Genomic DNA, 22,254 nt, shown 5'->3' with positions numbered 1-22,254 from the left:
GATTAACCCTGAAAGAACAAACCTACAGTTGGTAGAAACTGATTAAACCAGCCGTGGCAGGCCCGCCATGGCGACTTTTAGGAGTACAAGGTAGGGCCGGCTCAACTTAAAGATGACATGTTTTAGTGTAATAATGATGTCGTCACAATATGTCTGATTGGTGATGCATCGCAAATTATCTATATCCTAATTCACCTATTAGTGTAAAAACTTTCAGACAGAAAGTCGGATATTATGACAGAAAGTCAATATCCTGTTGGTTATCTGAACATACAGGCACACGTGCTCAATATTGAATTGTGTTATGATCGTATGAGTACGGATGACCCTGCGAAGGTGAGCGTCCTGTTGACTGCATGGTTAGAAAACGTGTTTCTAGTCTTTACAGTCTCTCATTTATTTACCCCTTAGAGGCAACGAGTGCGTTGCGTGTAGGTTGATGTTGTTCGAGCAACTCGTGCCTACTCCAGCATCAGCATTGTCCGTATTGGTACGCATGAGCCTGAACAGTCTGCTTTCCCAGCCTTTGCTGGGAAAGGAACGTTGCGTCTGCATAGCTCCGCCGTAATACCAGAAATGAGGTGTAGTGGACCAGACTGGAGTACTGGGGATTGACATGTCATTACCTTCTTATAGGGATCTGAGACATACTGTAATATATTAATAATTAGCTTGGATCAGGATTGTTTTGCTGGCTAGCTAGTGCCAAGTGGCGAAGCAATTCACTAGGTTGGGGACAGGTGAGGCCCTGCTAGTTGCCAAGTGGCTTGAGAGGCTCTATCCATGCTTTGGTGCAAGAGGATTCGAGGCAAACAAGCGTTGTGGCGCGGTTTTGGCCTCTTGGTGACATTTTAATCATGATAGATTGGGTGTGACAAGTGAGGCCCTATCTTTGCCACTGTACGAGGTGGCTAACTATGTTTTGGCATCGGGGGGGGTGTAATACCTCATGCGTGGAGGATGGGTCTTGGCCTCACGGGACCACTACCTCCAAGGCAGAGATGCCAGAAACTTAACCTCTATTGGTCATCTAGATCCCTATAAGCCAGTAAAACCTACTCACTAAAAATACCTTTATTGTGGGAGAGCCATCACGGCTAAAAACGTACTTGAATTCGTATAAGAGCTCGTGTAGTTCTGTATGGTATGGTTGTATACTGTAACTGAAATCTGCAGTATCCCCTTAAAGAGGCAGAGAGGGAAAGAGAGGTCTATAACCTACGAAAAGAACCGTAACTGACAAATGGGTGCGAGGTCTGAAGAGCAAATGTTGATATCCAAATTGATATCAAATAATTTTTTTTACAGGTTAAGACCTAAGGAAATGTATGTTGGCAAGACCTCGAGAGTCTTAATCCAAAATCTATAAATGTTTTAAATGAAATGCCCAGACGAGGTGCCGAATTAGCCTGTGGCGGGTTACCCATTACAGGGCATATGAACACATGGTGTAAAGGCATAGTGATGCCAGAAGTAGGAAATATGCGTATCCCGATTGTATCCAGATTTTCAGGGTGGCTGTGCGGGCTGTATTGGGATTAATATGGGTGAAGGTAGGATGTGAATCGGAATGGTTGTGGAGTTTGTGTATGTAACTAAGACATGTTGGTGATGAGATGGTAGAGAACCCGGTAGTTATAAATAATCATCTAGTTTATGAAATGGTGAAAAGAACAGGAACTGTATATAAACACTTATAAAACATCATATAATACATACGCACTGCACTGAGACCAATAAAACGGTTGTTGGAAGACAGAATCAAAACGGGAACAGAGGCCTCTAGAATGCCATAGTCACTGAACAGGCTAGCGGCCGTGATGGCCGTACATAATACATAGGAAAAGGCAGGCGATATAAGACGTACGTTAAAAAGACCTACATTTGGAATGCTTAGGAGGATGATAAACACTTCTGCATACACAGCTGGCATTGAAGATTAGGGTTGAAAGCAAGAGGGAATGCTATAATAATGGTAGACTATCTCAGTAATATTGGCATCAGATATAAAACTTCTTTGCTTAAGCTGAACATGACTAATTGATGTTCCTGATGCATGTAGACCATACAAAGAAAGTCTGGGTGGTGCTAGAAAGTGAGGGAATAAAAAAGCAGCAGATAAGAGAATTTGCGTTTTTTTTTCCAGATAATATCCCAATGAAAACTACACAGTTAAATGCATGCAAGCTGTCCCTTGGGGCACATCTACTAAACAGTGAATTACTGAACAACGTTGGCCCAATGAGTACCTGAATACCTGAGGGCAGACAAACATTAAAATGTAGGGTGACTTACTGAAATGCATATGATACAGTTTTATGAATTTGAGGTTATTTAGTAAGAAGAATTAAGACATTTAGAAGATATTCCCAGCTACAGAAAATAAGGAATTTGACATTTATGTGTACAGAGAATGTATATACAAGTGTATATTTTTTTTTCCCTTTACCACATGTATAAGTTTGGGCCTGACATAAATTTAGACAGTCAGTTGCAACACCTAGTCACATAATTACTAAACAATGAAGGCTCAAAAAGTGCATGAATACCCAGGACAGACAAAAAAAACTTTAAAATGTAGAGTGAAACATTAAATTGCAGGTACATATGGCCTAGTGAGGGACAAATACAGTAAGCAGAATGAGGCATGCTATGTACGATGTCCAAGCACTTCAGGTATGGTGTAAAGGTGTATAAGCTCTTTGAGAGCGAGACTGGGTATACTCAGGCCTTCCGGTTGTACGAGGGAAAGGATAGCCACCTTGACCCTCCAGGTTGCCCAGAAAATATTGGAACCAGTGGCAAGATTGTTTATCAGGAGGAATATCGGGTCCCAGACAAAGGGTACCACTTGTGTACAATACAAACAATATTTATACAAGTGTCCCTTTGTTCAAGCTACTGTATTTTTTTAATATACAGTAACTTGCGGTGAAATCAAAAAGAACTGCGCTGGTTTCCCAGGACAACTTGCATGCACCCAGCTACGAAGGGGGGAGACCTCGGCTCTGCGCCAAGAGGAGCTGTTGGCAGTTAAGTACAGAGACAAGAAGGATGTGTACCTTCTTACCACAATCCACACTGAGAGGACTGTGGAGATCTCTGTACGTGGCAGAGCTGAGAGCACAAGGAAGCCAGTGTGGGTCAAGGCCTATAACCGACATATGGGTGGGGTTGATCTGGCAGATCAGCTGCTGCAGCCCTCCCTAATTATACGGAACACAAGAACCTGCTACAAAAAGGTTGCAATTTACTTAATACAGATTGCAACCCACAACGCTTTTTTGTTGTGCAAAAAAATCAAACCCCGGCATAAAACTGACTTTTTTCCAGTTTCAGCTCCAGAACATTTTGGGGGATTCTGTACCAAGATGCACCTGCTCCCCGGGCGGTGATTGGAGAGAGCAGAGTTGGGGCTACCCACTTTGTTTTTAAAATCCCCCCCCCCTACTGCGGCAAAGCAGAATCCCCAAAAAAGATGCAGTCTGTTTCAAGAGGGGGCAGAGAAAGGACACTGTATATTACTGTCCTGATTGCCCTGGACTCTGCATTGGGGACTGCTTCAAGCGATATCACACACTGGTCCATTTTTATTTTCATTGGGTTACGTTTACTGTTCCCGAGTTAGTTTTCTTATACAATATACAATACCTTGGGGTGTCTGTTTCAAATTATATATACTTTCATAGTAATAAATAAAACTGGGGTACGTGATAGGCCACAAACTAATGATAGGTCTAGCAGAAGAAATACTCTCAATTTCAACTCAAATTACAAGTCATACAATTGTTACTGAACCTTCCTAAAATCCTGGCAAACCTATGCATGGGTGTACTCAGGAGGCCTTGCAGAAAACAACCTGGAGTGTTTTCTTGCAATAGTCAACAACAGGCTTTCCTAAATCACAGTCAAAAAGCAATGTGTGTGTGTGTGTGTGTGTAAAAATGAAAATTAAAAAATTACCACCGCACACTTTCTCCAATTTTGGGGGTTAAAACGGTTGCATCCCAGCACTCCATATACAATACCTTGGGGTGTCAACTTTTCAAATATATGCACGTTCATGGCAAGAAAATAAATTGGGATATGTAAAAAAAAGCCCCCAAAAAGAAGATAGGCAATGAAGATATGTCAAATTTGAAAAACATATGTCACAACAAATCTATGCATAGGTGGTATCACTGTACTCGGGAGATGTTGCTGAACTCATATTGGGGTGTTCTTTGTCAGTAACACATAACAGGTGCTGAGAATCCATGCCTCAAGTACAATGTGTGTGGAAAATAACACAAAAAAATGACTACCTGGAAGGTTGACAAAGACTGGTGGTAGAATTAGTGCATGGAAAGTGTTAAAATACCTCCATTTGAAATACCCTAGGTTGTCTGCTTTTCAAAAATATATGGTTTGATGGGGGTAAATTACAGGAGGGTCCTGCAGGGTCTAGCAAGCTATGCATAGCAGGAGATAAAATCTAGATAGATTAAACACACTACAGGAAGTGTTTAGGAAGCCTATGCAAGTCACACGGAGAGAGGTGTGACTAGGGCTGTATAAATAAAATGCATTAACTCCTAAATGGCAGACAAGCTCCGAGATTGCAGCCGCTTGATCTACACACCAAAACTGCTTCATTACGCTAAAGTTCTTATGGTGCCTAGAGTACTGTTTATATAGCCATAAAAGTGGTACCTGGCACTTTTCAGGTTATTTTACAGTAGAGAAAGAGGCACAGTAAGTGCAGTAGTCATACATTGTTTATGTATTTAGCCCCAATAGTTGCACTTTGCAATTTATAGTTTACAGTCCTATCCAGTCCAGTAGAGGAGGCAGTACGGTAAGTGCAGTTATACAGACACTGTAGTGGATATGTGTTGATACATTTGCATAGGAGCCTTTCAGTTTTATTGCTTATATTGTGTCTTTTTGCAGGTGAAGTTAGACTATGTATACATTTAGTACAAATTATCTTGAAATATGAAAAGCTTTGTTTTTTAGGAAGACACAGCAGACTGTTTGTTATATTTTTCTTGTTGCTGTCATTTAGAAAGGCAGGGCGTAAGGTATGTATTTGTGTATATCTATTAGGGATGCACCGAAATTTTCGGCTGAAAATGGGCCTATCCCGTTTCGGCCGAAAACGGGTAATTTGGCGAAATTTTTTTTATTTTTTTTTTGCACTCTTGGTCTTTCAATATTTAACTTTTATTCCATAGTAGTAAAAAACTGGATCAACGTTTCAGTCCCACATAGGGACTTTTTTCAGGATCATAGATCTATGTGGGACTGAAACGTTGATCCAGTTTTTAACTACTATGGAATAAAATTTAATTATTATTGAAAGACCGAGAATACAGCTATCTATTTGCAATTTGGATGTATATATATATATATATACAGCCTAAATAGCTGAGCTGGAAACATTCTGTACATGCGACTAGTCCAAATCTGCTATTATATTTGCAAGATTCATTGTTAAATTGCATTAGTAAGTGTATCTTAAGAGGTTAAAATACTGTTGTAATGGTACAAAGGGCCCTTTTCAAGCACAGTGCTTGTCAAATAGTATTGAATTGGTTACTGTAAAATGTATTAAGATTGTGAGCTCCCGATGTCGTTTTGTTTAGATTTTTTTGTGGGGGCTCTTAGTGCGTTTGGCCTTTAATGTTTCTTTTGGTTCATACAAAGACAATAGTACACATGTATGTAGTAGGGAGGAGGATTGGTGCTTATTTGTGATGGGCTACTGCACACTACTGGGGCAAACAGGTGCTGGTACAAGCTGATAGATAGTCCTGTCAGACCCCTATCAATGTCTCAGACATGTACAAACTCCATTAGTTACTGCCTTCATCCTGTGTAACAAATTAGGTGTCTTGTAAATCCTCAGTAGCCTGACTCCAACTCGTGCCCCTTGGCCTCCATGGGATTGACAGACCCATCCAACTGTCCTCTTACGGCATTCTTATGTTATGGCCTGAAGTAGCTGCCTAGAATATCTTTCTTCTATAGATGTTCTTATTATGATAAAACCTGTATACTGAATATTTGTAACCAGAATACCAAAAATTTGACTTTTCACCACATTTGCTTTTTTTTTTTTTTTTGTTTGTTTGTTTTTTAGAGAGGTTAGAACGCATATAACATAGTCTGTGTTTATTATTCATCTGTATTCTCATATACTGTAATGGAGTCACTGTACTCCGGATGAGTACCTCTGTGTGGTCCGCTACCTCACTTCTAGCAGGGGACGCTGGAGCACTTCTAACCCAGAAGTGGACGCTTGACTGATGGTCTCTGGATACTGCTGCCTTGTGCCTTCCCAAACATAGAGCTAAATGTACAAAATATCCCCCTAAAACTCCCTTTTCCTGGACAGTACACCTACACATTATATATAGTTAGCTCTTGATCGAGCACCCATGCTGGCAAATAGCACCCTGAATGTGGGTGAGGGGGACCAAGAAATACCCGATCAAAAATTCACAGCACAATCAGGCAAACGATTCCAGAGTGTTTCAGTGTATCTCCCGGTCAGGTGTTCAATGCATAGGATGGGTCCAGGCAATCCCCCATCTGGGAAGCAGAATAAGCATCAAGGGTTCTCCATATACTCCCTTTCCATAATGATAATAGCCCTTTTTAGTCAATATTAGAATAGGGTTCTCTGACAGATACCAAATAATAACTTCTACCAACACTCTGGGGTCTTCCACCGTTTTGTGACATTACACCATTTATTCACTTGCTTTTAGTACAACATAGATTGTAAGCTGGTTAAAGCAGGGCCTTCTTGTTCTATTCTGTATGTCAGTTATTTGATGTCAAATATCCCTATTCTAGAAATACTTTTATCTATAGTTCAACTTCATTTGTTAATGACGAAAACCTCCTTTTCCCTATTTTTAAACATGTTTAAGTGTTTCATAAGCCCTTAAGTTTGGGTGGGTCAAAAACATGAAATAATTGGACTTACATTTTTTTTAATTTTGTTTTTTAACCATGGGTTTGGAAATGGAATGCATGTCTACAAAGATAAACGTATATACAGATTGTAAGTACAGATAAGAACTAATTAGCCTCTTAACTCAAATTGCTCATTTGTTCTTTAGCATAGCTTAAAGGGGCACTGTAGTCACCAGAACCACTACAGCTTAATGTAGTGGTTCTGATGTCTAGGGCCGGTCCCTGCAGGCTGAGCACTGTAAATTCTGCCTTTTCATAGAAAAAGCAGTGTTTAAATTGCTGCCTTGTAACAGCTCTAGGTGTTTCCTAGTCTGTGCAGCACTAACGCTACTTAAAAATAATAATACTGTCTTGCCTTATCTGATATTCCTCTCTCTTAGAATATTTGTAGTATTACCCCTGATTTCTACAAGCCTCTAACTTCACGTCTACTTTGCTGTAAGACAGTTATGTATGACTACACAGAGTACTTTTAAAGATTTAACTCTTTAAAAGTGAATCGTTTTAAACATACAATGTACGATTGATCCTGATGTATCGATCGGGGGAATTATTACTTGCTTTATGCATCCTCAACATTCTACCTATACCATCCAGCACGTTATAATTCAGCAAATCAGATTGATTGGTGGTGTTAATTCCCCACTGTGTAATGAGGGTAGTTAAATCCTGGCCCAAACAATAGCTTAATTTACACTTGAATTTGTAGGTCATATTGATGTCAGATTAACATTTGGATGTCCATTTTAGTTTAGCCTCACAACTCCTCCCATCTATTGTGAGAGACTGTGTGCCTCAACTTCTATCACCACCACACAGTTGAAATCACCAAACTGCCTCATATTGTGAGGTCTGCATCGTGCCTATACACTTCACTATACTTGACCAATTCCTGAAAGGGCATGCAAGGGATAACTCTCCAGCTGGAGCCTTAGAATCACAGGAGTCACGATAGCAGGAGAAAAACTCCCTGGCATGCCTTAAGTACATCCTGCACATCTAGAACAGTATTATGACTACTTCTGTTGTATGTTAGCGTTTAACTGAATTTAACATGATTGAAGGACATCTTGGATGATATTGAAGTGTCAGAAGCCAAATCAGCCTAGAAACTTATGCCCCCCCCTAAATCATTGGTCAGTTGAATGTTTACCCCTGTTGGCTGTAGTACTGTAGTCTTTCTATTTTAATCACACACTTTCTTTCCTACTGCAGAGGACATATACGATAGTGCTGCTTGGCATCAGGATGTGTCTGTGTCTAGCTGCTTTAAAAACATATTCGGTATTCAGGAGCACTTTTTGTTGGTCTCCAAATTCTTATGTCAATTGATGTTTTCCGTGAGTCACCTCTCCAATACCTCAAGTTTCCTTTATCTGTTTTTCCAGTCAGCTCCGTAAAACCCAGGGGAGATCACGTCTGTAACCATGCCCTATCTGTGCAGCAACTGGCTCATGTCAGAGTTTTTTATTCAAACTTATCTTGGCGCTGACAGCTTCTTGAATTACAGTGCTTCATGTCATGCTGCCGGCTCTTACACTTATCTCACAGTGTGAGTCAGCGGATGCCACCTTCTCTTCTGCAACACCTGAACCGTGATCATTGAAATCATATTCAGATTTAGAACATGTGAGCCATCAAAGATATAATGAACATGACATAAACATGCTATTACTAATAACACACTATAAACTTGTTGACGGTTGGATATATACCATACGGCATCAACATTTTACTTTGCACAGTATGTGATTGCTATGAATTAACCATTTAACAAGCATTTCAAATATCACTGTAGCCCATAGGGATCCTACTCCTTGTTTAGTGTTCATTGATTTCCATATAGCTGCTATGTAAAACAAACTGGACATTGTTTGCTGGCCTACAGTCAGTACGCAGGAGATTGTAGTGACTGCTTGGGATATATTTGATGAGTTGGTACTGAATAAATGAAACGATCTAGCTCATCAGCCATAGACAAGTTTTTAGGAGAAATCCTGCTCAAACATCACCTAGATAGCACATTTACCTTGCTGTGGTGTATTTTTTTTTTTTATTGATTATTTTTTTTATTTACGTTTAGATAAAACAGCAGAAACTGTCAATGTAGCCTCCTTGTATGCCATACTAAGTGTAGCTTTGTCCATATTTGTTTTTGTTTTTTGCATATGGTCACATGCCAATGTTAACCTTGGACATGTCGGGCAGATGCTTTAAAACACTGATCTAATGTCACCCTTGTAGATTCCATCTTAAAAACATAGCCCACATCCGCGCCTTTCTTACTCAAGATGCTACTGAGGAGTTAGTCCATGGATTTTTGTAACATCCTCCTAATTGGTCTTCCCAAAAACCGTATTGCCCCGCTACAGTCTGTAATGAATGCTGCCCCTAGACTGATTTTCCTTTTTAGTCGGTTTTAACCCTTTTATACTTTAGGAGTCAATTCAAAATGCTAACCCATACCTATAAAGCATTGAACAATTCTACCCTTGTTTAGATCTCTTCACAGATCCATTGGTATGCCCCTTTTTGGTCTCTCCGCTCAGCCCATGACCTTCTCCTGTACGGCCAACTCACGCTTGCTGGACTTCTCGCGGGCAGCTCCCTTCCTATGGAATGACCTGCCTTCAGCCATCAAACTCTCCCCTATTCACTTGTTAAGTGCCTTAAAACCCATCTCTTTAGGAAAGCTTCCCAGAGTAACCTCTACCTCGCATACCCGTCTCTTGCTCTCTCCTAAAGGGCAGCACTTTACTCTCTCCTCCAGCTCTGCTTCACTCCAACCTTATTTGATTGCTATTTCCTGTTCTATTGTGTTTTACACCCCACCTCCTATAGACTGTAAGCTCGTTTGAGCAGGGTCCTCTTCAACCTATCGTTCCTGTAATTTTTCTTGTAATTGTCCTATTTATAGTTAAATTCCCCCTCTTATAATATTGTAAAGCGCTAAGCAATCTGTTGGCGCTATATAAATGGCAATCATAATAATATAATTTAACCTAGGAGGTTTTCAAACTCAGTGGCGGCCTACACTTGGACTACCGGCTTTAGAGGTTATGCTGCTAAATTCTATCTATTTGTTTTTGGTTTGTTTGGGGGTTTTTTGGTTGTTTTTTTTTTAGCAAATTGGTTTTGAAGAATATGCATTTTCTGTTGTTAATACTAGTTCTGTGGTTAGTTCTCTACTGCTCACAAGTGGGTTTGTGGACTCTCCTTAGTCTGTGGTGCCCAGGACATTAAAACTACCATACATGGCTTACCAGTCTGCAGCAAGGTGACCTTAATATCGTGACATAGCATTCACGGGTTTATCATACCAATGGATCAAGATGTTGTGGTGGAGTTTTGGAGACACATGTTCAGGGAAAAAGAAAGATAGGATATGCTTGCAGAAAGGTATTGCCGCTTCCAGTATCTAGGCTGCTAAACAATTGTCCTTAATAAAAAGGACCTAAATTAAACAGTACCTCTCTAACCTGTATTTATTTAGTATTTCAACTTCAATTCTATTAACTAAATGGAGTTGGAGACAAACAAGTGAGTGTTGCCTGTTTTAGGAGGATCAGAGATTTTCCAACAAAACTGAAACTCTTTCCTGACGTATTAACTCAGAATTGATTCAAGGGTGATCGTGTTTTGTTGTGATCTGGATTTCATGAAAAGATCATCCACCATGTATTCTACTAGATGCCATGTCATCTGTCAATTGCCTCTGTCTTTTCTAAATTCAGAAACTACTAGTATCATTCAAATCCAAATAATCTAGGAGCATTTTTAAGCCATTTTTAATCATTTAAGTGTCATATGTGACCTTAGTAGACTTGGGCATTCGTTTATGGACTAAATCGTTTTTTGTCTGAATTTCAGCTATTCATTCATTCCTTCAAAAGACAAATTAACAACGGCAAATTACAATAAATGAAACTAAGAACGAATTGCTTGTTGGATGAAATTTTGTTTATATTACAAGAAAGGAGCTACTGGCTCACGGCTCCCTCCTTGTAATATTTAAAAATAGAAGCGATGGGGAGCTTTGCCTCCGGTCACTTATAAAATCCCCCACCCATGCCAACTCACTCTTAAGCAAATCAATCCAAGTGCTCTGAGAGGTAAAACTTGAGACTTACCTGTCTGAGCACTCTTGATTGGTTTGCTTTACCAACCAATCAGAGCACTCTGAGTAAAATGTAAAATGGCATGGTGGGGGAAGCTTTATAAGGCTTTCCCTGCCCTGCGAGCTCAGTCTGCGCAGAGCCCTCGCCGGATGAAGATGAAATAATTTTACATCTGTTTTTTTGTTTATTTTCGACGTATTAGTAATAGTCTGACGCAACATTATGGATTTTTATTTGGCCTTTTTTTGGTGCTGAACAAAGTTGTAGAAGACACTTAATGTTTTGTAATATTTTGTATTTATTTTTTTACAGGTATGTTGTTTATTGCCCTTCCCTCTCCCTCTTCACTATTATTAAGGTGAGGGGGTAGGCAAGGTCTTTAACCTTCCTTATATACTAATACTACCGTATATACTCGAGTATAAGCCGAGTTTTTCAGCCCATTTTTTGGGCTGAAAACCCCCAACTCGGCTTATACTCGAGTCAAGGTCTGTATTATGGCAATTTACATTGCCATAATACAGACTGGGGCTGGCAGAGCTGTAACTTACCTGTTCTGCAGCTCCTGTCAGCTCTCTCCTCCTCCGCGCCGTCCGTTCAGCACCTCGGTCAGCTCCCAGTGTAAATCTCGCGAGACTTACAGTGTGAGCTTATAGAAGGAGCTGCATGGACGGCGCAGAGGAGGAGAGAGCTGACAGGAGCTGCAGAACAGGTAAGTTACAGCTCTGCCAGCCCCCCTCTCCCCCCCACTGAACTGCCACTGGACCACCAGGGAAGGAGAGCCCCCCTCCCTGCCATGTATCAAGCAGGGAGGGGGGACGAAAAAAAAATAAAAATATAAATAAAATAAGAAATAATAATAAAAAATAATAATAATAATAATAATAAAAAAATAATAATAAAAAAAGGGGGTATAAGGACCACTGTGGGAGGGGGGGGTATAAGGACCACTATGGGAGGGAGGGGGTGGGATAAGGACCACTATGGGAGGGAGGGGGGGTATAAGGACCGCTATGGGAGGGAGGGGGGGATAAGGACCACTATGGGAGGGAGGGGGGGGGATAAGGACCACTATGGGAGGGAGGGGGGGGATAAGGACCACTATGGAAGGGAGGGGGGGATAAGGACCACTATCGGAGGGAGGGGGGTGGGATAAGGACCACTATGGGAGGGAGGGGGGGAGAAAAGGAACACTATGGGAGGGGGGGATAAAGACCACTATGGGAGGGGGGGATAAGGACCACTATGGGAGGGGGGGGATAAGGACCACTATGGGAGGGGGGGGGATAAGGACCACTATGGGAGGGGGGGGGATAAGGACCACTATGGGAGGGGGGGGATAAGGACCACTATGGGAGGGGGGGGGATAAGGACCACTATGGGAGGGGGGGGGATAAGGACCACTATGGGAGGGAGGGGGGGATAAGGACCACTAGGGGAGGGGAGGGGGGGATAAGGACCACTAGGGGAGGGGAGGGGGAAGTAAGGACCACTAGGGGAGGGGAGGGGGAAGTAAGGACCACTAGGGGAGGGGAGGGGGAAGTAAGGACCACTAGGGGAGGGGAGGGGGGAAGTAAGGACCACTAGGGGAGGGGAGGGGGAAGTAAGGACCACTAGGGGAGGGGAGGGTAAGGACCACTAGGCGAGGGGTGAGTCAGGACCACTGGGGGAGGAGGGTGAAGGAACACGGGGGTGGGGAGGTAAGGACCACTGAGGGAGGAGGAGGGGAGGTCAGGACATATGGGGGGGGCAAATATCCTTGCACCGGCCCTGCACACACTGCATTCATACACACACTGCACTCATACACACACACACTGCACTCATACACACACACACTGCACTCATACACACACACACTGCACTCATACACACACACACTGCACTCATACACACACACACGCCGCACTCATACACACACACACGCCGCACTCATACACACACACACGCTGCACTCATACACACACACGCTGCACTCATACACACACACGCTGCACTCATACACACGCTGCACTCATACACACACACGCTGCACTCATACGCACACACTGCATTCATTATACACACACTGTAAATAAATATTCAATTAATATATTTTTTTTAGGATCTAATTTTATTTAGAAATTTACCAGTAGCTGCTGCATTTCCCACCCTAGTCTTATACTCGAGTCAATAAGTTTTCCCAGTTTTTTGGGGAAAAATTAGGGGCCTCGGCTTATATTCGGGTCGGCTTATACTCGAGTATATACGGTAAGTCTTTTTTATTTAGTATTAGTGAAGTTGTCTGAAAAAAACAAAAACTGCTATTTCAGCTTCTTACTAGATAGCTCCCTAAACCTAAGGGGCAATATACTAAATAGCTCCTTAATTTGGTACCCTTAAATATGGCAATCCCAAAAGAGTATCAATTTAGGGAGCTATCTACTAGTATCCTCAGTCAACTTTGTTGCTATGTGGACATATTGAAACTGGGATCAATTTAGCCTTGTAAATGATGGTACAAGAGGAAGCCAGATAAAACTTCCATTCGGTCAAACATTTAAATTGTATTTATAACAATGGTTTCTGTCTGGTGAAATTGTATCTGGTGGAGGATTCTTTCTGTTCTGTTTCCATTTGTCATCTCTGTATTACTGCTGGGATGGGAAAGATGCCTGTACCAAGGGATTTGTAATTTCATTGTTTTTTTGTTGTTCTCTCTCTCTCTTAAGATGATCCAGCCCCTCATAGACCTTAACCAGAACCGCAGCAAGCTCAAACTCTACATCGGGCACCTGACTTCTCTCTGCCAGGACAGAGACCCCCAAATACTCCACGAGCTCCACCCTCCGGCATCCTACCACCTGGAAGACGACCAGGCAGCTTGGGAGCAGAGGCTGCAGAAGATGACAACAGACCAAGTAAGAGTCCTTTTAATAGGACATGACAAAGCTATGAATGAGAAATAAAAAAACTCTATGGCAGTGGTTTACCCTGTTATGTCTAAGGTGTTTCTAAAAAAAAAAAAAACACCTTAACATAAATGGATAATCCCTAAATCCTGAAATGGCAGGTGTGCCTTGAGGATTTTTGTAAAAGTAGAGCAACCACCATGGAAAACAATAGTCTATTTCTGCTGTTATTCCACTTTGGAACATAACACCAGAATTGTTTGTAATCATGCAAAGATGTAAAATGTAGACAGGCTGAATTAACCCCTTAAGGACACATGACATGTGTGACATGTCATGATTCCCTTTTATTCCAGAAGTTTGGTCCTTAAGAGGTTAAAGAGTCACTCCAGACCCCTAAAGCACTTTAGTTTGCTGAAAAAGATTTGTGTGTGAAGCGTGTCCTCTTTGTAAAATGAATGGGGGAGGGGGGGGGATTAGTCTGTGATTGGATAGCCACAGAAACTGGAGTGTCACTTTAAGAAGAGTTTAGCACCATGGCCGCTCCTTACACCGATAACCATCTCACATTTTTTCCCCTTACTGCAGCTACATGAGGAGCTGGAGAAATGTGAGCGGGAAAGTGCAGACCTACAAGAGTTTGCAAATGCCATCTTGCAGCAGATTGCTGATCACTGTCCTGATATACTCGAGCAAGTAGTCAATGCCTTGGAAGAATCATCCTGACCTCGCACTGCACAGGAAAGAGGGTACTGCCTAAGACCCTAGCTGGACATTGTTTTTGCCTACGATATTCCCCTTCACCTCACTTCTGCCTTGGAGAAGGGACCTGCACGTTCAGCCTTGCACTGCCCGTTAGCTCTCAATGCTGTTTGACCGTTTCTGGAGATGGCATGAGCTGACACTTCTCACACCGTTCTGGGGGCTGAAGTGGGATCCCTCAGGACCAAATTCATTTTAATTCTTTTTTTTATTTCTTTTTATTTTTTTTGTGGGGGGGGTGGAGGCAGCAATCACATATCTTGTGTTTGTGTATCTCTAAAAGTGGACTTTTAAAACAAATGCAATAAGTGAAAACCATATTTTTGATCGTGGAGGGACAAGATCTGCAGAAACTATTTGCTGTGTATACAAATTGTTACAGAGGTTTCCTTTTAATCAAAAGAGATCATTTCCGATGATTCTGACCAACACTACATTGTTTAAAAAAACAGTCCACATAGCTAGAACGTTTCCTTTCCGTACCCATTCTTACTGGTTATAGATACAGTCTAAATCTCAAAATCACTTTTATTTTAATGAAGTAATTTGAGGTATACATACAGCCCCTGCAACCTTGCAAATTAAATGAAAAAGGGCACATTTTACATTTTGCCATTTACCCACATTATAGTGGCCATCATCCAGACACAGGCTTTAGGGGCTCTGGACTGAAATATGTTCAGTTATTCAATTTCTTTAATGTCTAGTGTTAGCAGCTATTGGCCAGAGGTCCATTAGTCTCAATATCCCTCATTTTTAATTATCTTTGCTATCCCTTGATATCCCTTTATCCAATCTGCCTATTTATAGGCCCACACCACTTAGATCATCATTCTGTTGGTGTGTGCTTACTTCATATTTTTTTTTAGAAATCTAGTTATTTGTAATACAAAGGTCAAGCAAGTGTTTTACGTATTCATTCCCATTCTACTAACAATAGTTACCTGCCTTCTTTCTCTCTCTTTTTGAGTTTGCTCTTTGCTAGTGAAATGCTGTGAGAATGTATCAGTGTTTGCCTACCTTTTCAAAGACCTGGAATCCTCTAACCAGAATGTTAAAGGTCCTGCCAGAATCATTATATTAATCTCTCTGTCACCAATCTTTGAGAATTTGTTGGAAACAGGAGATCTGAGGTTGAGTCTTTGAATGCCTAATTCCTACTGTTCTAACTCACTGCCAATTCAACTCGTAGGTGTTTTTCATAAGTTTAAAGGACTTTCAACCGACGACCACTTCTGTATTATAAAATGCGGACTAACAGCATTGTTATCTTTACAATATAATTTGATTATTCCAACCTAGGATGGATTTTTGGGCAGATCCTGCCTTTGAGCCAGGTATTTTACCCTAGTTTAAAACAGACCATCCAATCCCAATAGCACAGCCATGGTGCTTCATTACCTGCAATCTATAAGTCTATTTTCTAAGCTTTCAACTCTACATGCAGTCAAATACTGAATATTGTACTTGTTTATCCTTAAAACCAAATTACCTCCCAGCTTAAGTTCCACTAATTTATGACCCTTACATTCTGCCCTGTACTGTTGCTCACCCATAATGTTTCTTGGAAAAGGATCCTCTGCCTCTGATAACCTCAGGAATTCAATTAATTATACAGAACTCGTCAAATTCCTATAAGACAAGAGGTCTAGAGGGGATCAGGAAAAGACCTTAAACTAAGAGGCTGATGTGGGAAAGAAAATCTCTCTGCTAAACTGCATCATCTAGCTTCCTGTGTTACTGGAAAGCTGTGTGAATGTGATTGGAGGTTTGAACTTATCCAGTCTTTTTACATTACGCTGTCCATAGCTGAGGGCAAAGATTTTTAGCTGTCATCTAGATCGTTTCTAAAAATTTATTTTAAAAATTGGTAAAAGAAAATTTGAGAAGGTTTTACCTTTTTTTTTTTTTTTTTGGTGAGAGGTGGTGCACATTTGCCTCATGCTTAAACCGCACAATCTGTGATATATATCATACAAACAAGATGGAATGTTCCTGCTGATTGTTCCATTTTGACCTTGGGGGGGAGGAGGGGGGCAGAAACCAATTTCATTATTGATTGCCACCCACCAAAGTTAGGTTTATGTTTTGTTTATTTTATTACGTGTCTCTGAGTGAGCAGTATTTTCACAGTTAACCATAGTAGGCAACCTACTATTCACTAAGACAATCTGCCTATCTCTCCTACTCTTTGATCTAGATATCTGGAAGAGCTCACAGTCCTCATTCATTAATCTGAAGTTGTTCCCCGAATTTAGAATTTGGAGTAGTGATTGATAGGTCTACTTCACTGGGGCATCTCTCATTATTGTTATTGGTTATCAACTAGTTTTTCCAGTCGCCCTAATTTGATTTGAGTAAGTAGGCAGATGTCAACAGAGCATGACTGTTTCTATTTCGAGATGCTCTTAAAGGATATTTCTGATTCAGGCTTCTTTTTCCAGGAGAAACCGTGCTATGTTATAAAAAAAAAAACAGGACTGATAGTATGACTAAACAAGCCTTTTAAACCCAGACTACAAAAGTACTCCTTTTCAGGATTGGTGCAGAACGTCAGCTTGTGATATATAAGATTAGTGGAATCTACATCTGCATGGGATCCATAAGATTATTTTGGAAGATATCCTATAATAGTGACATCAAAGTATTACAGTAATTATTCCAGATTTTAAAAAAAATCAAAGCTCCTGTTTTCACAGCAGGATGTTATATCCTTGGCTTCGTTTTTTTTTCCAGCTATTTTGGATCTCCGTGGTTAAGCTGTATTTATCAGGGGGTTCACATGGTTTATTTTCCCTTTTCACAAATTGGCAGACTTTTCACAGTAATTTGCAATAGGCAGAGAAAAAGTGAGGGGAACATATTCAATTGAGTTCAGTGAGGAGATATCAGTTAGGAAATTGCTTCTCCATGGCTGAAAAATACCCGTTACACAGCTCTTGGAAAGGCCCCTAATTTTCCTTTCCTACATACCTTTTACCCATCCTTCCTTCAGTATCATTTCATTTGTTAAAACACTACAAAAAATCTCTTTTTATTAAAAGAAATATCCATTTTTATATATGTATTTTTTAAATTTGCTTTTAGGCACAAGGCCTTACATGAAAGTGGAAAAGTTCAACTGTTACAAAGTACACTACAATGGCAAATCTTACTGAGCAAAATGGCTGTCGCTGCTATAAATTTATAGGGGTAAAAATTAGGGGTCTAAAGCCCCTTTTTTCAGGGGTTTCTTGGGGTTTTTTTTTTTCTCTTTTGTGTCAAAAAGAATAAACCTCCGTTCCCGGCGTGTTTTGAAGAGTAATGTGTAATACCTGAATTTTCACGGTTTTTACTTTGTATAATTTTTCTTGTGATTTTGCCTGTGCCGGGCCCTTAACCATTAATGAAACATTTGTGTATGTGTCTGATGTCTGTTAATGACTTTTTTTGTTTTTTACAGAAAGGTCTCCAGTGACCCTGCTTCTTGCTGCACTGAGGCCTTCTCTGTCACAGAAGGAGTTAAAAACAAAATATTGCAGGTGTAGAATTGTGTGTAATGTTTGCCTACACACACACACACACACACACACAAATATAGATGTGAGATGTGTGAGTTAATATATGGATAGAATTGCCATATTGATACATTTCCTTTCTGGCAGAGTTTGTACACAGAGAAAGTGTTGTGTTCTGTCTTAAAAAAAGATTTTTCACATGCTTCAGTATACAAAGTTCTCATCGTATGGCTCTTCAATTAATAAAACCTGACTTAATGCAAGGTCGTTTCAAAGAATTCTGCTTGTGTGAGTGCCTCTATTATTACACTTCAACTCTGCAAGTATTATAATGCTCGGGGTACTTGTTATTGAGCTCCCACTACTGCATTCCTTGTTCTGAACTTTCTATTCTCTAGAAGGGACGGTTAATAGACGAGCACCACCCTTACAAGCAATACAGTGCCATTTCTGCAAGCTTTTCTCAAGTCTTACCCTAGAGTGAACAAAGTGGACTCTTGGCAGTAAAAGCTATGAATATTATTATGCCCCCTCGTCCCATGAGTGTGAATCCCTTCTCCAACTTGGGACTTTTGGTGCAGATCCAGAGTTCTCACTATAGCTCTTTGCTAGAACGTTCCTTTACTGATATGGTTGAAGCATCTAGAAAATGCTCAGTTATGTGATACAGGCTGATTTTCTGGTGTCCATTTACTTAGCCTAACTCTTCTGTTAGCCTGTTAAAAGCAAGAGTTGGCTCCACAGGTTATTTACCTCCTGATCTAATGTAACTTTATTACTGAAGCATGTGAAAATCTATGCCGGCAGTTTGTGTTGCTGGCCTATGGGAATTCCAACATTATTTTCCCAGTTACAAATCTTCAGGGGAAAGAGCGCATTGAGATTGCAAATGAATGTATTAGTCGGGCATGTTAATGGGAGGGTGAGGACAATGAGTCTTGTAGGGGGTTGGAAGATATCGAATTAAGAATAGGAGGATTATCCCCCTTTCTAATTAAAGGGAATAAAGGGAATATGTTTTGCTGCTGGCCAACTCACTCTGCTCCTCTTATTTGTGTCATATAAATATTTGCTACCAGATATTTGAATTGCTTTACAGGGCTTTGCAGGACTACAGGTGGTTAAATCGGAGCTGGGAAACCTCACCAATCATATATTCTAAAAATCTGGTAGTTCATGTACTTTGGCAAATTTCTTATTTGAAAAGTTAGCCGAAGACATTGCCAAACAGAAGCAACACTGACCTCAGCGAAAGTATTTAGCTGAATTCTGTTGGAAGCCATTAAAAAATGCTGTAACATAAAATTCGGTTGAATTCAGTCAACACTACAACTCTTATGGCTCCGCACTGAATTCAGGGGAGTCCAAGGGGCAAATAGGATCTTGCAGAGTCCAGCTGTACTCCAGGAGGAATCATGAGTCAAAGTCCATCACAAGTTGATAACAGATTATTATTTTTTATCAGCCTGGTTAAGCAGTGTCCTATCGTTGTTCTCCCTTTATATTATATTGGCCTATTTTGTGCCTTTTTTAAATATTGTAAAAACTTTTTTGTTCTTTTTTTTTTTTATATATATATATATATCTATACATACATATAAAATATTTTCTATGTGAGAGTTTTCCATGGGACTGTGCTCTGCAAATGATAGGTACGCTGCCCATAGAGGCATGTTCAAACCTCTAACAGGAAGAGAGGATTGTTACCTGTCTAGTCTCTCTCTCCACTTGTACTTTGGGTTTGTTTGTTTTTTGGGTTTTATTTTTGCTTTATTTTCTTTTTCGTTTGTTTTGTTATCTTCCTCCCTTTACTTTGACACAGGATGCCAAAAATTAAAAAAAATATATATAATAATAATAAAGAAGTAGAAAACAAAGAGAAACGAGTTTGTTAAATTATTCATATCCCTTTACTGGAGTTTTAATTTTGAAGAATCTGCAACGGTCAGTTGGCCTACTAATGGTCCATACTAATGGTCCAGTTGGCTTACTAATGATCCTCAAGTGCACAAAATAATGGTTAATAGTGTACAACTAACACATAATTGTCCTTAAATGCTGCAACATTTTAGAGGATAAAAACAATTTAGGAAAAATATTTAAAATTGTATAACACAGCTAAGTTAATATCTAATCTCTTGATTCTAGATGTAGTTTTAGAACTATTGTGTTGTCTTGCTAGATTAATATTTTAGACCCTCAGTATTTCTTAACCATTTTAAGTTAAAGATTAAAAGGACCGTAAATATTTAAAGTAACGTAGACACCAACAAATACTAAAGTGTCTATGTCATCAAAAACGCAGGCTAAAGGAAACATCAAAAGGCACTTCAAATAAGCATTTCTTCTTTTCCGTACCATGGAATTATTGGAGCACAAAGTGGCTCAAATGTGGAGATCTCGGCTTTTGATTAGTTGTTAGAATCATATGTCCAATTTGTGAACACCAAAGTTGAATGAAACAACATAGTTGAATGAATGTTGTTTATTGCATATTTTCATATTAAATATTGTAGTAATAAATGGAATTATTGAATATACCAAGAATCTGTATGGAACCTGAAGCAGCAATGGCAAAGAAAGCTCTTTAAAATTTCGCTGAAGTAGAACAGTTTCCGCATTATAGTTCAGTTTGTCGTCACTTTCTGTCCAGACCAAGAGGGTAAACAGTGCTAATCATTCTGGTAGACCTGGTTACAGACAGGGAAGAGAAACCTCTAATTCAGATTAGATATGGAGCTAATTACAGTCTCCTTCTTACTGGAATCCAAATATACACAGAAACGGAAATATGAAGCATGAAACCACTGAATTAAAATGTAACTGAAACCTGCTGGATGCCAATAAATTGAACGCTTAATTTCATCTTCTCCCACATGTCCCAATCTATAGGTTTTATTACATTTTTATTGCCATGTGGACAGACATTTCCAGCTTTACTTCAGTTCATAATGGATGGGTGCAGATGACACATTGTTTGAATTTGGTCTACTTGAAAACAGGTGGGTGAAGTAAATCAAAAATGGTTGAAATGTAAAGCAAGTCTGAGGTTTCATATAGGGAAGCTAGTTGAGCCATGTTTTTTTTTTTTTTTTAAATATATGGCCAATAAGATTTTTAAAATATCCCTCAATGCCTCTCATTGTAAATTATTTAATACATACATTACTACATATAAGGCAAGTTAAATCATTCTGGTAAAGTGTAGACCTTTCTTCTGAATATGAACAAATTTCATAAGAAAGGAGGGGAAAAGTGATTCGAGCATAGTGAGAACCAATTTCTAGGAACAAGTTGGATCCCAAAGAGAAGAGTTTCCTTGACTGGAGACAAAACACAGGCATTCACCAGAATACTTCATATTTATTCCAAAAATAATGAAAACCAAAATTAAGAGGAGCAGAAACAATATTTGGTGAACAGACTTTCTTGCTTTTTTTGTTTACACCATTTTGTTTTTGCTTCTCTTTTAATTTGCATTTGAATGGGGAGCTAACCGAAACAGAAAGAAACCCCCTGGTTGTTTGACATTATTTATAAAAGTGACGATTTCTACTAGAAATTGGCACTATTATAAGCTATCATTATTATTGGTTTACTCCTCATTCATAAAGCTTGTCCGTAAGCTGAAGTGTTTTATAGGTGTGGAGTGGTAATTCAAAGAATGTAGAAGCTTTACTAGTCAAGAGTTTTGCTGAGAATTCCACCTTAGATGTTCCTTTAGTGAAGATCTGGACTGCTCATAAGGCCATAATGAGGGGGTGTCTAATTTGAATGGCACCACAGAGCAAACCTAAAACATAAATGCTCTTTGACTTTAAAACTCCTGACATAAGACTGAACTGTGCCCCAAAACTCCATGAACAGATTGCCTACAGAAGCCTTCAAAAACCAAAAAAATATCCTGTACTTGAGGTTATTGCAAAGCACCTTTTATGGTTCAGGCACTTCTTTTGTGAGAAATAGATTAAAGTGTATACTCTTCTAGGCAGAAGGTCTTAAGCCTCAATGTAAAGCTAA

The 22,254-nt window shown here is 39.9% G+C and overlaps 1 protein-coding gene across 10 annotated transcripts in view; it reads left to right on the top strand.

Moving 5' to 3' along the window:
- ERC1 (ELKS/RAB6-interacting/CAST family member 1) overlaps positions 1-16,654 on the top strand; it is a 235,961-nt gene extending 219,307 nt beyond the window's left edge. For 5 of the 10 annotated variants that reach the window (XM_063447689.1, XM_063447687.1, XM_063447688.1 and 2 more), the window contains one exon: positions 13,796-13,881. Coding sequence is in view for 5 of the 10 variants with exons in the window: in XM_063447680.1 (XP_063303750.1) it covers positions 13,796-13,984; positions 14,564-14,701 (327 nt within the window). In the remaining 5 variants the exon portion in view is untranslated. Of the gene's footprint in view, positions 1-13,795; positions 13,985-14,563 lie in introns of those variants that run through there. The other 5 variants (XM_063447680.1, XM_063447684.1, XM_063447678.1 and 2 more) reach the window with 2 other exon arrangements.
- Positions 16,655-22,254: the final 5,600 nt, after the last annotated feature.

Source organism: Pelobates fuscus, chromosome 3 (genome assembly GCF_036172605.1).
Source record: "Pelobates fuscus isolate aPelFus1 chromosome 3, aPelFus1.pri, whole genome shotgun sequence".
Lineage (NCBI taxonomy): Eukaryota > Metazoa > Chordata > Amphibia > Anura > Pelobatidae > Pelobates > Pelobates fuscus.
Note: the sequence above shows the minus strand (reverse complement) of the source record. Positions and strands in the feature narration are given on the sequence as shown.